We start from the raw sequence: 16,886 nt of genomic DNA on the forward strand, positions 1-16,886 counted from the left end.
TAACAATTGAATTAAAATTAGTGATATTAAGGAAACTTAAAAATAACAAATATAATTTATGAATAATAAGAAAACCTAAATAGACCTATATATGAAACAAAAAGAAAAACTTGTCAGAGACTACCTCCCTCTAAATGGTGCTTATATGGGACAATTATATCTATTATTAAACAATTATAGCTTTTTTGTTTTGTTTTTGTTTTTGTTTTTGTTTTGAGACGGAGTTTCACTCTGTCGCCCAGGCTAGAGTGCAGTGGCGTGATCTTGGCTCACTGCAATGTCTGCCTCCTGGGTTCAAGTAATTCTCTGCCTCAGCCTCCCGAGTAGCTGGGATTACAGGTGCCCGCCACCATGCCTGGCTAATTTTTTTGTATTTTTAGTAGAGACGGGGGTTTCACCATCTTAGCCAGGCTGGTCTTGAACTCCTGACCTCATGATCCGCCCACCTCAGCCTTCCAAAGTGCTGGGATTATAGGCGTGAGCAACCTCACCCTGCCAACTTGAAAACATTTTGAAGAGAGCAGAGGGGGAGGCTCAGAAGGAAGCTCCAAGTAGATACTTCTCTTTTTCTGTAGTCTCTTACAATAACTGTTGGATCTAAAAACTACTTTCAAAGTTTTAATCTTGGCCTTTCCTTTTTTTGGAGCCCACCCTTTTCCCAACTCCTTCTGTCCTCTTCACCAGATCTATTTCTCATCTGCTCTACTCCCCACCAGCTTCACTACCAAATAGTTCCTCACTATTCTCCACCAACTGATACCTTGGAGGCCTTGGTGCTGGAACTGGATTTTGCAAAAAGCAGGATAAAAAGTAGGGTGTGTGGAAGCACAGCTGGCAATATACAGACCAAAGGACAGGAGAAGTAGTCCCAGGCTCAGGAAGGACAGACACAGAACAAAAGGGATAGACATAGGATCATGCTTGTAGTAGGGAAGAACTAACACAGAGCCTACAGGAGTGACATACAAAAGTACACCCCTCGTGTTCTCCAGGGATTAGAGACAGGTTAGGTCAGAGGGCCTCTGAGCCAGGGGATCTATAGGTCCCAAGGCCCCAAGTTAGTCTAGGATATGAGCAAGGATTCAACCAAATTAACACTTTCTCATCTTAAAAATCTATACTTCTGCTCTTATTAGTGGTGAATTGGGAATTTTTGAATCTAAGAAAGTAGTGTAAGGGTAAAAAGGTGTTATACCCTTTCCTCGTCTATTCAAGGTCCATGGCCAACACCCCTATGACAAAAGACTGATTAACAAAAGTATAATAAATTGATTTAATCAAAGTTTTACATGACACAGGAGACATCAAATATAAAAACCCCAAAACCCAGGGTTTTTTTTAATGCTTAGGTTCAAAGAAAGATGGAGGGCTGTGTAGAAATGTGATTGGACTAAAAGGGTATGATCTAATGGTAACAAACTAAGGAGAACTTAGCAAGATCTATTTGTTCAGATTCTTCTTGGCTTCTCTGTGTAGAGAAGCCCTTTCCCTCCTTCACTCCAGTTATGGGGCAAGACCCTCTGGAATATGGGTCTATAGACTACTTTCAGTGGAGGTAGATCAGAGAGTGACTTCTCTAGGTTTTATGGCTTGCTTTGAGGGAGATGAGTTCTAGTTTCTATGACATGCCTTGGGGAATAAGTAAGTAAGTCTAGTTTCCATGACCTGCTTTGAGGGAGAAAGAGAGAAGGAGAAAAGAGGGTGGAAGAAAGTAAGACAAGACATCTTGCTTGGGAGGCCCTTCCAATCTCGATCTCCTTCAGTTCAAAGCACTCAAGGTGCCAAGATACCATACTTTGAGTTATCATGTTCTGAGCCACAACAGTAGCGTACTGAATCTCAGCAAGGTTTTTATCTAGCTCGATCAGCAACTTGATAAAGAAACTTTGCAAGAATTGGGTTTGTCATGTCCCTGGACTTAGGCTAACGCTCCTAAAACTTCTTGTGCAGGGAATGTTTTATTTTCTCAATCCTTGGAAGAGATTACTTCATAGTGGGTAATGAACAAATGCCTGTTGAATTAAAAGGAATCCCCCTCTAACCTTAGACGACAAAATCCTGAAAATATTTCTCATTGAGGCTGCCATCCCCCCAGGTATTCAGAGGCCTCCCTTTTCTGATACTTTCCTCAATGGCCAGACTTGCTTGGTAATTCTCTTTCTTCAGTGCTGAATCAACATCAACTTTGTTTTTAATCCATTATTTAGAGTACAGATTAGTAGTCTATTGGTATGGGGTAAATTACATACAGGACTAAAAATTATAGATCCAACATGAGTACTTAGGAAAACTCTAAACACAGCCTCCCATAAGTCCAACGAGGAATCTAATTTCCAAGTCAAGTGTCAAAAAATCTAGAATTTTTTCCTTGTTTTCCTTATCCCTTCACTTGTGCTATAGCAAAATACTTAACTGTTTTGAAAACTAGTTTCCACAACTGTGAAAAAGAAAATTACTTGGAAATGATTATAGACAAGGATCAAGGAATAAGTGAAATAACAATTATCAACTTTCTATGAAGAAAATAAACCTTTCTCGTTGACTCTTCAGAATTATCTTTCTGATTAGGCTGAGTTACAAATTCAGGCAGATTCTTACCATGGAAAATAGGGATTTCATGAATTAATTAAAACTCATTTGTTTCAACCCATCTATTCAGCAAGTACTTATTGAGCACTTACATGTGCTAAAACTTTACAGGTGCTGAGAAAACAGTGATAAACAAGGTGGACACTAAACTGGTCTTCAATGACCTAATGAAAGGGATAAACACTAAAAACTAAGAGTATAAGTTATCACCTTATTCAAGTTGTGAATAGTCCTAAAATAAAAACTACATTGTGTCATGAAAACATATGCAAGTGATACTAATCTAGTGTGCAGGATTAAAGAAGGAATATCTGAGGAAGGAATTTTAACTGAAGCCTAAACATGAGTTGTCAAGCAAAGAATAGTAAAGAGAATAAGCAAGGAAACATTTGGTTTATTTGAGAAGCTGAAACCAGGCAAGTATGACAGCTGTACTATTGTAATTCACTTGCAGTAGTAACAGTTTGTGGTCACTTTTGCCATCTTCTCCAAAACACAGAACTAACTTTATCAAGATTTTAGGAATACTTTTTCAACTGAGTGTGTAGAAGAGACAGGGAAGTTTAGGACATAAGACAATGACTCAATGCATTCTGGAATCTAAGCTGGCTAGAAAAGGAAGAAAGAAAAAGTTAGGATGACAGCTTGAAGGAATACATTTCTGATGTAGTTTGAATATGTATGAAACATACTGAAATCACATGGTTTGGCAGGTATTTTCATTGGACAGGGTGTAAGAAGGTGCCTAAGACTAAGTTTCTGCCTTCGAGGAGCTCATAATGATGGCAGCAGGAGGCAGACAAATCCTAGACAGACAGGGGCAGGTCCCTGGTGAAACCCTACCTTCAAACCAAAGACAGCTTAAAGCCTGAAAGCCAAGCTAAAAATCCTGGGTAAGTCCACAACTGGATTGAGAACCTCTCTTTCCATATGGCACACTTTCTCACCCTTCACCTATTTTACATATACCTTCCCTTCCCTAATTAGTTTTTTACACTGTTGTGCCCACCTTTGAGTGGTGCTTTTGTTTTAGCCTTTTCTGCATACTCACAAACCAATCAGCATGCACTGCCCATTCTGATCCCATAAAAGCCTCAGATCCAGCCACACAGAGAGAGAAACCATGTGACTTCTGGTGGGAGACCACCCTTATGTCCCTGCTCTGCTGAGAGCTATTTTGTTGCTCAGTAAAATTCTTCCCTGACCTCTTCACCCATTTATTGTCAGTGTGATCTCATTCTTCTTGGACATGGTACAAAAACTTGGGACCCACTGAATGTAGGTATATTGGAGGCTGTAAGAACTGTGGCCCTCTGCCCTCTGCTGGCAGAGGGAAGCCACCCCATGCAACAGGAAGCAGTAGCAGGGCCAAATTAGACCCAGAGTCGTGGGCTGGAGCAAGGTAAGGGGCTGACAGAGCTGTTAAAGTGCTGCCATTCATCAGGCTGCAGACAACAGTACTAAAAGAGCTAATTAGCACACTATAACATCCCCTCTGAGGCTTCAGGGTCATGGACACCCTTGCCTAGTTGCCACCACATTCCCTTTGTCTGGATGCTAAAGTCCACCGCAAGAGTAGCTTGTGACACTCCTGGTCCCTGGTCTGGCTGCAAGCCCTGCACAGACCCTGCTACTGTGCTGGCACTCAGAACAGCTGGCCAGACCCCACACTTTCTCGCTCACCCACCCTCTCCTGCCAGGGACTGAGTGCACAGTCACAACCACTGTGGGATTTGCACCAGAGTGTAGGCCGGGAATGGCCCAGCAGACTGAATATATGGGGCATCTTCTGCGGCAAACCTTGGCCTGAGCAAGGCCTGGGCAGGGGCATCACCATCCAGAGGTCCCCAGCTGGCAAAAGTGGCTGAGAAAAATTCTGCATCAATAACATAGCTGTGGGCAGAAAAATATATAAGCAAATAAATATGCCAATTTTTAATAGTGGCATAAATGAAGCAGCCTCTACATGTGTCTTTTCTGGCTACAGGGCATTACAGAAGCAAAGAAAATATCAACATATACCACACACACACACATATCATACACTCACATACACACAGGATCTTATCTCAGAATACCCATTTTACTCTTTACTTCTTCCTCTCAAGTAATTTAATATGTTCATCTTGATTCAATGTATGTCTTCTTTTGCAGTGGAGATCTTAAGAAATAGGTGTTGTTATCTTGGGATAGTTTCCTAACAGGAGCTTGAATAAATCCTACCCAACTCCACCCAACACATTCTCCACCCACACCAAGTTTTATTTTATGTAAAACAAAACAAAAACAAAAACAGGACACTGAATATGATAACATAAAAGAAAAATATCACTTCTGGAATTATTCTCTCTAAGAGTCAGGGGAGTGCAAATAAAGTGTAAATAAACAAAAATAAAATATAAATAAATGTAAATAAAGTGCAAAGCTGTTAGTTTTACAGAAGGTCGCTCTTTTCATTCAAGTCTTGCATTCCCTACAATGACCCTAAGGAAGGACAGTACTTATGCATGACGCTGAGGACAATGGAACCATTGAAGAGTTTCAAGGTACAAAGTGTCATAATCATATGTGAATTGTAAAATGATCACTCTGGCTTTTATAGAGAAAGTGGATTGGATGGAGCAAGAGTGGAACCCCTTCAAAAGGATTTTGGAATACTTTCGGAGAGACAGATAATAGATTAGAGCCCAGTCAAGCTCAACAGCCATAATAAAGGTAAGAATGTTATGAATGTATCCACTGGAATAACTTATAACCACCTCAGACTCAAATCATAGACCTAACGTTGACTTAATTTTCTTTGAGAGTAATTTAGGAGAAATAAAGAATAAATGATAGATTTCTTGCTTGGAAACTTCTGTTTTTGATAGTGTCATTTAGGAAGACAGAAAAGAAAGAGTTTTTTAATTTTTATTTTTATTTTTATTTTTATTTTTTTTTAGAGAGAGGAAGATAGTACATTTCTATGCAAATTTTGGAGAAATTAAGTTTAAGAAGCTTGAAAACCATTTTTGTGAGTAGATACCCAGGAAGTTATTGGCTAAGGAGTTTAGAGTCTGGAATCATTCAGACCTGGATTTAGATCCTGTAGATCTATTAATTACCTTTCTGCAATCTTTATGTTTTGGCTTCCTCATCTGTAAACCAAATTAACTAATATTACCCTCTCATAATTATTTTCTTAATTAAATATATAAATACTTATAAAATACAGGTCTAGGGTTATGAAAAACCAAGGTTGGAATTTTCTTGGAACATACAATTAAATACACAAAATATAAGCAACTCTATGTAATAAGAGATGGATAAGGGGAGAAAGTAAAGGGCACAGAAGGAAGCATTAATAATGTATAGAATCTGGACTAAAGAAGTGTGAAGCCATATGTTTGAGAATTATAGTAGAGAGGATTGATAACTACTTAACAAGGGAAGGCAAGAGGCTTTACCTTTAATTCATAAGCTGAGAAACACGGGGGTGCATTTCCATGTTAGAAAATATGCATCCTTCAAATATACTAAGATTAGCATTAGGAAAGATATAAGCTTTAGTTTTAGTGCTCTACTGTATTCGTCGTCAGCTTCTTCACACAAGTGGTGAAAAAAACTAAACCAAAGAAGTCCTTTATTTTCTAGAAGTTTATAAGATTTTTCTCTCTCCCCTCTCCCTCTTGCCTATACTTTGCACATAGGTAGAATGTTGAAATTTCAAATTAATAAGAGTTACAGCTTTATCTTTATGCTGCCCTATGTTACACAAAATTTCACCAAATCAATTTTACATACATTTTTCCTTCAGTGTCCACTCATTGTGACTTCTTCAAAGAGAAGAGGAGAATAAATTTGTCCTGTGTCTGCTTTGTCTTCACTCCATAAACAATAGGATTTAGAGCAGGAGGGATGGCCACATAGAGGTTGGCAAACAGGATAAGCACATTTTGAGGAACACTGTGCCCAAAGCGATGAGCAAGGATGGAGAAGAAGGCAGGGGTGTAAAACATGAGGATGACACAGACATGGGAACCACAGGTGCTGAGGGCTTTTTGGCGGGCACCCTGGGATGAGAGTTGGAATACAGCACAAAGGATGAAGGCATAGGAAACAGCAATGAAGATCACATCTGAGATGACAGTCATGAGAGGTACAGCAAACCCATACCAGATGTTGATGGAGATGTCTGCAGATGAAAGCTGAGCAACACCTATGTGCTCACAGTAGGTGTGAGGGATGATATGTGTCCTGCAAAAGGGTAACCGTTTTAGCAGAAAAACATCTGGTAGGATGATGGAGAAGCTTCTCACAACAATGCTCACCATAAGCTTGATAATCACTTGCGGAGTCAGGATGGTGGTATATCTCAAGGGGAAGCAGATGGCCACATAGCGATCAAATGCCATGGCCAGCAGGATGGCTGAGTCCACCACAAAGCTGAAGTGGAGGAAGAACATCTGAGTTAGACAACCAGAAAAGGTTATTTCTTGGGAGCCAATCCAGAAGTTACTGAGCAGTTTGGGCACTGTGGCAGTGGACAAGATGAGGTCTGTGGTGGCCAGCATAGAGAGGAAGAAAAACATGGGCTCATGAAGGCTGTGTTCAACTGCAATGAGGTAGAGAAGGATGCAATTGCCCACAACAGCCACAACATAGATGACACAAAAGGGAATCCCAATCCATATGTGGAACTTCTCCAGGCCAGGTATTCCAACAAAGATAAAGGAACTGGGGTTATAACAACTCAAGTTATACATGGTCTCTTCAGTCTGGGATCCACTGGTTCTTGAGCCCTGAGGACAAACCAACTGTCAGAATGGGCTACGAAACCTACAGTTCCCCGCCAGTGTGGAACATTGTTGGGGGCTGCAACTGTCACATCCAGTGTAACCACACTGAAGCACCTCCTGTCCCAGGAAGAGCTGGCACCTCTAAAACTAACCCTTCTCTTGGCCTCAGACCCTTCATTTGCCCTTCTCTTTGGCATATGACCCACCTCATTTCTTTAGATATTTACTAATAAATCTATGAAATAGTTTTATTTTTGTAGGTCAGCAATTTCATATGATTAAACATAATTAACCGGTTTTCTTTTTCAATGCAGATTATTAAGGATAGATTCAGGTTTTAAAGACAGGAAAAAAACAAGTATAAGGAAAAGGAGTAGGGAGACACGGAAGGGAGAGAGAGAATAATAAAAATATTTAAAATATCAAGCTGGATGACAATGAGTTTTGAGAAAAGGGGAGCAATTGACTTTTATAGAGCAAACATGTTTCAGACAATGGGTCTGATAAACTGAAGAATGTGCATAAAACAAAAGAAAAATCAATAAAAAGGGAAGAAAAAAGAAAAGGCAGATTCCAATGCTGTGTGTTTTGGTAGAGTTTCATTTCAGAGGGATTGAAATATGGTTCAGAGCACATGTTTACTGGAACGTTAATATGAGAAAATGTATGTATCAGAAAACACAAGGGACAAGTGAACAACATTACTCTGACTCAAGCAGAGAGCGGTGAGTTCAAAGCATAATTTATGACTTCAAAGTCAATGTCCTAAACTCTGGAGGATCTCTGATGTTAGTAAAGGAGACCACTTTACCTCTCCATGAGTCTGACAATGCCTTCATAACAGAAAACACCAAGGGAATTAGTCCTAGGCAAAGTCTAGCAGAGCAGATTCATACCTTCTAAAGATGAAATAAAGAATAATAAAAGAAGTTTTACCCCAGTGTTTTCAGTTCTGGCTTGCCAGTGCTTGGACCTCATCTGTGAGAATCTCCAGCTTTGTACTAAACAGAGCCCACTCTTGAAGGCAGCTTTTGCATTGAAAACACCCTTTGAGTTTTAACTTTGCTAGTGTGACCTATTTTATAGAGTACTTTTGAAAAGGAAAGAGAATCAGGGTCATGATACCGGGAACCGCAACATTAGAGAGGCACCCCAGAACATAAGCCATGGTTTGGGTCTTACCTTCCCCAACAAATTTACAAAGTCCTTCAAAAAGCTTTTAAGGAAAGAGTGGATTTTGTGCAATATCACGCCAGCTCTGTGTTATTGTTTGGTGACGATCTGTAGCCTTCTTCATAAGGAAGAGTAGATCAACCCAAGTAGGATTTAGTGACATCTGCCAAGTCCCTAGTCAAAGCTTTACATAGGTGAGCTTCCCTCCCTTAATTTTGTCCCTGACAGTCATTAATTAGCTGAAGTGGGCGTATTATATTTTCCTAGGAGACATGTGACTAGCTCTCACTGCCAAAAGTCAATCCTCTGAATGAAAGTCTGTTCCAAGTTACATCTCCTGGTCTGATTCAGACTGAACTCCTACTGGCATGCAGCTTATGGGGATAACACATAGCAGTGGAGTCTTCATGAAGTCCTCCCTAAATTGGTGGTCACATGATCTCTTGTGGTCTAAAAAGTAGTAGACTAAAACAAACTGTGAAAAAAACCAAAATGTCTCTATAATTTATGCTAATTTGCAGCTCAGATTCTTGGAGCACTGATTCACTGCCTCCAGACAGGAAGCACCTTTCACTGGGGTTACAGGGGATACATTTAAAGGTGACAAAAATTAATAACTAGTTATTAAAACTATGAAGGAAAGCCAAAAGAAAACATCCAAACTAAGGTTTGTTGGTTCAGTCAAATCCTACTCTGATCTCATTTCTTCTACCCAAAGAGCTCTTTTAGCTCACTGCAGCCTCTGTCTCCCAGGCTCAAGCGATCCTCCCATCTCAGCCTCCCGAGTAGCTGGGGCTACAGATATGTATCACTATGCCTAGAAAATTGTTGTATTTTTTTAGAGACGAGGTCTCACCATGTGGCCCAGGCTAGTCTCAAACTCCTGAGCTGGTGCAATCCACCCACCTCAACCTCCCAAAATGCTGGGATTAAAGGGATGCACCACAACACCCAGTCCCTCTTTTCTTCTGAGTTACCTTTTGCAGCACTGGTCACATTAGCTGGTCTACACGTGAAATCAATATTCTCTTACCATTATTTATCTCCTTATTATAGAATCATTGGTGTCATAAAAACCTATTTCTCCCAGGGCCATGTCCTCTAGGACACAACCTCTATTTGAACATTGATTAAAGTAAAGTCTCTGTTATTTTATAAAATCAAAGAGCCAGTGTAGGGTTTTTCTTCTTGTTAATTGCCGGCAGTTTTCTACTTACTGGGCTCTCTTCTCTTCTGGTTCACAGGGTTAGTAGGAAGTGTCTATTTAGAAGGATGCAAGTAAAAGCTTTAGGCTGATGAAAATTCTATTAAGGGGTAAAATGAAAATATTTATGCATTTTCTCATGTTCCCAGAAGATGATAGGTTATCAGAGCCCCTCTATTTTCTATTCCCACAAAAGGGATAGGACTAACCGTATTAACTATTTTCCCTTGAGATGGAATGTATCTTGGGGTTTCAGTAGTAACCTGTGGATATCAGATTCCTAGGGGATTCAGCCTAAGACAAATCAAACTCAGTCAGTTCAGATAGAATTTTCAAAAGCATAAGAAGTTTTCTGTATGTTCAGTATTCTTTAATTAGTGTATTTGTGTAAACTTGCACCAATACTATACAAATACAACTGAGATTTTCTATATACTTGATTTTGGAAGGTAAACCCTCCAATTATTTATTTTTATTTATTTTTTAGCCATTCTTGGTACTTAGCATTGCCAAGAAAGTTTCATAAGCAGTTCTTAATTGGCAACACACACACACACACACACACACACACACACACAAGCTTTTAGATTGCATTGAATCTTTTTGTCAATATAGAAATATTTGATATGTTTATAATACTGTATATTCATAGTATAATATTTTAAATATCACATATCTTCTCATTAATATAGCCTCTTTTGGTTTCCTCAATAATGGATTAAAATGTTCATATGTTCTTAAAACATACAAATACCTCCCGTTTTTAGAAGCAGAATATATTAGCGTCCTATACTCACTATAAAAAATTACCACAAACTTCACAGCTTAAAATGACACAAATGTATCATGAACTATAGTTTTGTAGTTCAGGAGTCTGGCATGAGTCTCATTGGACTAAAAGCAAGGTGTATGGAAAACTGTATGTCTTTTGGAAAACACTAGAAGAAAATTTGATTCCTTGCTTTTCCAACCTCTAGAAGCTCCTTTCTTTCTTCTTCAAAGTCAGCAATGTTACTTCTACATTTCTGCCACATTTTAAGTCATATTTTCCACTGACTTCCTCATTCCCACTTCCTCTTCTGCTGTTTTTTTTTTTGTTTTTTTTTTTTTTTGTGATGGAGTCTCGCTCTGTCGCCCAGGCTGGAGTGCAGTGGTGTGATCTCGGCTCGCTGAAACCTCTACCTCCAGGGTTTAAGTGACTCTCCTGCCTCAGCCTCCTGAGTAGCTGGGACTACAGGCCTCTTCTGCTTTTAAAAACTCTTATGATTGTATCTGAGCCATCCAATAAACCAGGATAATCTCTGGTTTATACATTAGTTTAAGGTTTATCAATTACTTTCATCTAAATTTCATCTGATGATTCTCTTTTGCCATGTAACCCAACATAATCACAGGTTCTGGGGTTTTAGATGAGCATTTCTACTGGAGGACATTATTCTGCATAGTTTCATCATTTGTAAAATATATTTTCCACACTTATTGCTCTAATTTTTTTTAATTAAACATTTATTTTAGATAAAGGGGACACATATGCAGGTTTGCTACTTGGCATATTGCACCCAGGTGGGAGTGTAGTACCCAACAGGTAGTTTTTCAGCTCATATGTCCCCCGCTCCCTGCCCCCTCTAGTAGTCCACAGTGTCTATTGTTTCCTTATTTATGTAAATGTGTGCTCAGTGCTGGCCTCCCACTTATAAGGAAGAACATGCAGCATTTAGTTTTCTGTTCTTGCATTAATTTGCTTCGGAGTATAGCATCCAGCTCATGTTGCTGCAAAGGACATGATATCATCATTTCTTATGGCTGCATAGTATTCCACATTTTCTTTATCTAATCTACCATTGATAGGTACCTAGATTGATTACATGTCTGCTATTATAAATAGCACAGCAATGAACATTTGAATGCATGTGTCTTTTTGGTATAATGATATATTTTCCTTTTGAGTGTATACACAGTAATGGGATTGCTGGGTCCAATGGTAGCTCTGTTTTAAATTCTTTGAGAAATCTCCAAGCTGTTTTCCACAGTGGCTGAACTAATTTACATTCCCACCAACAGCATACAAATGTTCTCCTTTCTCTGCAGCCTTGTCAGATCTGCTGGGGCTTTTTTTGGTTTTTTTTGTTTTGTTTTGTTTTTGTTTTTTGCTTTTGGACTTTTTAAGAATAGCCATTCAGATGACTGTGAGGTGGTATCTCATTGTGGTTTTGATATGTATTTCTCTGATAATTAGTGATATTGAGCATTTTTTCATATGCTTGTTGGCTGCTTGTATGTATTATTTTGAGAAGTATCTGTGCACGTCTTTTGCCCCTTTTTATTTTGGTTATTTGTTTTTTGCTTGTTGATTTGTTTAAATTCATTATGGATTTTGGGTACTAGACCTTTCTCAGATCCATAGTTTGCAAATATTTTCTCCCATTCTGCAGGTTGCCTGCTTACTCCATTGACAGTTTCTTTTGCTGTGCAGAAGCTCTGTAGGTCCCACTTGTCAATTTTTGTTTTGTTACAATTGTTTTGTGGGACTTAGCCAACAATTTTTTGCCAACGCTGATGTCAACAAGGGTATTTCTTTAGTTTTCTTCTAGGATATTAATAGTTTGAGATCTTACATTTAAATCTTTATTTCCTCTTTTTTTGAGAAAGGGTCTTTCTCTGTCACTCAGGCTAGAGTTCAATGGTACAATTACAGCTCTCTGCGGCCTCAACCTCCCAGGTTTGAGTGATCCTCCTACCTCAGTTTCCCGAGTAGCTTGGACTACAGGTGCATGATACCAACTCTGACTAATTTTTAAATTTTTTGTAGAGATGGGGTCTTGTTATGTTGCCCAGGCTGGTCTGAAACTCCTGGGCTCAAGCAATCCTCCTGCCTAAGCCTCCCAAAGTGCTGGGATTATAAGCAAGAGCCATGGCACCCAGCCTTTAATCCATCTTGAATTAATTTTTTATATGGTAAAAGTTAAGTGTCTAGTTTCATTCTCCTGCACATGGCTAGCCACCAGTTATCCCAACACATTATTGAATAAGGAGTTCTTTCTCATTACTTGTTTTTTCTGTCAGCCTTTGTTGAAGATCAGATGGTTGTTGGTGTGTGGCTTTATTTCTGAGTTTTCTATTTGGTTCCATTGATCTATGTATCCATTTTTGTGCCAGTACCATGCTGTTTTGGTTACTGCAGCCTTATTATGTAGTTAGAAGTCAGATTACGTGATGCCTCCAACTTTATTTTTTTTGCTTAGAATTTCTTTGGCTATTCTGTGAAGAAAGATGTTGGTAGTTTGATGGGAATAGTGTTAAATCTGTAAATTTATTCGGGGAGTGTGGCAATTTCAATGACATTATTCTTCCAATCCATGAGCATAGAATGTTTTTCCATTTATTTGTGTCATCTCTTGAAATCTGCTGATTTCTATCCGCAATGTTTTGTAGCTCTCCTTGTGGACATCTTTCACCTCTTTGCTTAGCTGTATTCCAAGGTATTTTATTTTCTTTGTGGCTATTGTAAATGGGATTGTGTTAGTAATGTGACTCTCAACCTGGATATTGTTGTTGTATAGAAATGTCACCGATTTTTGTACGTTGGTTTTGTATCCTGAAATCTTGCTAAAATTATTTGTCAGTTCCAGTAGCCTTTTGGCCAAGTCTTAAGGGTTTCATAGTATGCAATCACATCATCAGTGAAGAAAGATAATTTGACTTCTTTTCCTATTTGAATTCATTTTATTTCTTTGTCTTGTCTGACTTCTCTGGCTAGGACTTCCAGTATTAACGTCAAATAGGAGTCCTGAAATAGCCATCTTTATCTTGTTCCAGTTTTCAAAGGAAATGCTTCCAACTTCTGCCCATTCAGTATAATGTTGGCTGTGGGGTTTCTATAGATGGCCCTTATTATTTTGAGATATGTTTCTTTGATGCCAAATCTGTTCAGGGTTTTTATCATGAAGGAACGTTAGACTTTATTGACAGCTTTTTCTGCATTTATTTAAATGATCATGTAGTTTTTGCTTTTTAATTCTGGAGTGGAGAAAAACTTAGTTTATTCTCCATGTTTGGTTGACAAGCCTGGTCTGCTGGTTGATGACTTTGTTTGTTTGTTTGTTTTTGTCTTTTTTTTTTTTTTTTTTTTTTTTTTTTGTCAAGTGTAGAGATCTCTCTAGTGAGCATCTACATGGGTAATAAAATTTATTAGGAAGAGAACTGATTTTATCCAAATTTGCTTTATCCAAATATCCACTGAAGGAGCTCGTTTTATATTCCAGTCCAAGACCTACTAAAATGATCACATCGTTAGCTATAGCTCAGGCTATACCTGGCTATAGTCGGGTAGGTTTACAGTCTTGCAACATGCCCTGCTAAAATGATGTACCTAACAGCGGCAATTCCCATTATGGTTTAGGGGTTAAGACTAGCAGAGGTGCAAATAGACAATTAGCCAGTACCAATAATACGTTCAACAGCAGGAGCCATAGCAGTAAAGGCTACAGGGGCGTGAAGATATCCACCCATAATCAAGCTTTGGCAAATCTGGGTGGTGACAAATATTCTCTTCTTAACCATACTCCTGTCAGGCTCCTCTGAAATCTTTTCTCAACTGGGCCCTGACTTTTGATCTTTTGTGTTCTTCTCTGCATCATCCAGTTTTACAAAAAATCTTGTTGAGTCAGTTTATCAAAAATTCCTCACCCTTGGTCTGACCATCCTTGATATCTTAACACTCTGGCCTGCCTTCAGCAAAAATTCTATTAGGTCAGTTTAGCAAAAAATTACCCTACCTCTTAGTAGTTTTTTAATCCACTGATCCCCTACTCTGCACCTTGGTTTATTGTGCAGTAAGCCCTCACTTAAGGTTGTTTATAGGTTCTTGGAAACTGCAGGTCTAAGTGAAATGACATCTAAAGAAAACAATTTTCTTTTTTTCATCAATGTTAGAACAAAACGTAGTTGAACAAAATGACATTGAGGATCTGTTGTATGTTGTTTCACTTAAAGTCACCATTTCCAAAAACCTCTCAGTGATGTTAAGTGAGAACTTGCTGTATTTACAGTTGAGTTCAATCTCTTCTACTCTTTAAATAAAGTCTTCCTTACTGTACATCTTTAGTAAGTATCATAAATTTTTTTCTTAACAGTGGTGGTTGCCTCAGACTCCAAACCAGCAAGCATTATCTATTTTTCCCTCATCTTAGTGTTCGGGATCACACAGGTCATAGTCAACTGTGCACCAGTATCTAAAATGTCCAAGAAGTACAATTTTCTTTTATCTGTTTATTGAACGTTAACCTTGGCATAGAGCCTCTGGTACCTCCTAGGAAGAGAGGAACATCACCTTAAGTCCCAGTTTTGTTTATTTCTGAAAGCTGAGAAATCTGGGCAAAACAGGGCCCTCTAACTCACCCCCAGACCCACCGAGAGAGGCGGGGGAAAGCACCTTAGATGAGTCACAGAGGCTGTCTATAAAGATTTAGACACGTTTTCTGGGATAGAGGGAGGGATTAGAGAGCTGAGTGGAGCATGGTCCAGGTAGATGGCTGTTTTATGGCCAGAACTTCTGGGAACCGTACAGAGACAGCTGATTTGAGCTCAGCTCAGGCTTCCCACAAGCTTTCTGGTGCTGCCCCCCAGAAGGATGTGGCTGCTGCTGTGCTGCTTGTGTGCTGTTATCAAGGCAGCAGCCACTGTCAGGGCACTCTGAAGAATGAGGTCTGTAATAAGTCACCCTATACTGTGCTAGTCTTGCTTACTAACTATAGCAAGATTACCTCTGGAGGGCATTTAAGTAAGTCTCTAAGGTCTCTTTAGGGCTGCCGGGCAAAGTGATCTCACCTTTTCTTTCCTTTTCTTTCCTTTGAAGTTGCAACAACTTGCTGCACTACAGGGTATTTATCAGGGCCAGAGACCTGAGTAGAGTTAACATGGCTTGCAGAAGCCCACTGCCTGTTCCCTTAGGGCCCTAAGCAGTGGCTAGAGAACTGTTTCACTAGCTTTCTCCAAACCCCTCTGTAACGAACAGACACCCACTAATTTCCACCTCTTTATACTCATGCCTTTATGCAATTTCTTCCCTTTTAGAGAAGGCAAAATTTCTGAATTCCTTATAATCAATGGTATGTGGCAAAAGTTATGGGATGTTACTACCATGGTTGTCTTATATTATGTGAGGCCTTCTCACTGGAATAGTCTCCTTCTCCTGTGGCCTTGAAGAGGCAACAACCATAGTGTGAACCACCTATTAAGAGGTTCATGTAGCAAGAAACTTCAGGCAGTCTTCAGGATCAGAGGGCCTAGGTCCTACACAAGCGAGGAACTGAATTCTACTAATAACCTAAGTTAGCTTGAAAATGGACCCTTCCCTACTCCGACTTTCACATGAAGACTCATCCCAGCTGGCACTGTGAGTTCATTATGGAGAGATCGTGAAGGAGAGACCCCATTTAAGCTGGGTCTAGACTTCTGATCTGCAGATACTGTAAGATAACAAGTGTTATCTTACATTTATCTTGCTACTGAATTTGCAATAGCCTATTTTTATGCAGCAAAGAAAGCTAATGCAACTTTTATGTGCATGAGTAAAATACTGTACAATAATATAATATTTATTTATAATTGAATTGAAAATGTTAAGGACTGTGATCCTTTACTCAGATTATTCTATTTCTTAAAACAGAGTTAATTGTTTCAAAAGTAAATTAATATGCATCCTTAAAATTATTTATCTCAAGTCAGAGAAAAGAATCCAAGAAAAAAATAATATATACCACTCTGTGTCAGTGCATATGTTCCATAAAATAGCAGAAGTTATTACAAATATACTACCATTTAATTCTCATAATATCACTGCCAGGTAGGTCTTATAAGGGCCACTAGGTGGCTGTGTCATCATTATGTAAAATTCCAACTGTTTTCAGAATGCAAGTTTGTAGCCATTCAATTATAATATTCATCCTCTACAGCAAGGGGAGGGAACGTTTTCTTTATGTCATCTGCAATAGCATACTTGTCATAAAGTGTTTCCATGTCCTTCTTCCTCATTTATGACTATATATATTCAGAATATCAATTTACATTTGATGGCACCTAAAATTTTTCTTAAAACTCCTGCAGATCAGTATTTCCTGGGCTCTCCCTTCTGTCCTCATCTC

At 39.0% G+C, this 16,886-nt stretch overlaps 1 protein-coding gene across 1 annotated transcript; it reads right to left on the reverse strand.

The window, feature by feature from the left end:
- Positions 1-6,249: 6,249 nt before the first annotated feature.
- On the reverse strand, positions 6,250-7,466 carry LOC713745 (olfactory receptor 52H1-like). The gene has a single exon (XM_077963592.1). It carries the CDS (start codon positions 7,332-7,334, stop codon positions 6,393-6,395), a length of 942 nt encoding a protein of 313 aa, XP_077819718.1. The 5' UTR covers positions 7,335-7,466; the 3' UTR covers positions 6,250-6,392.
- Positions 7,467-16,886: the final 9,420 nt, after the last annotated feature.

Source organism: Macaca mulatta, chromosome 14 (genome assembly GCF_049350105.2).
Source record: "Macaca mulatta isolate MMU2019108-1 chromosome 14, T2T-MMU8v2.0, whole genome shotgun sequence".
Taxonomy (NCBI): domain Eukaryota; kingdom Metazoa; phylum Chordata; class Mammalia; order Primates; family Cercopithecidae; genus Macaca; species Macaca mulatta.

What these genes read in the sequence shown, in the direction of transcription:
- LOC713745 (XM_077963592.1), bottom strand. Translation starts at nt 7,334, where the DNA reads ATGTATAACTTGAGTTGTTATAACCCCAGTTCCTTTATCTTTGTTGGA.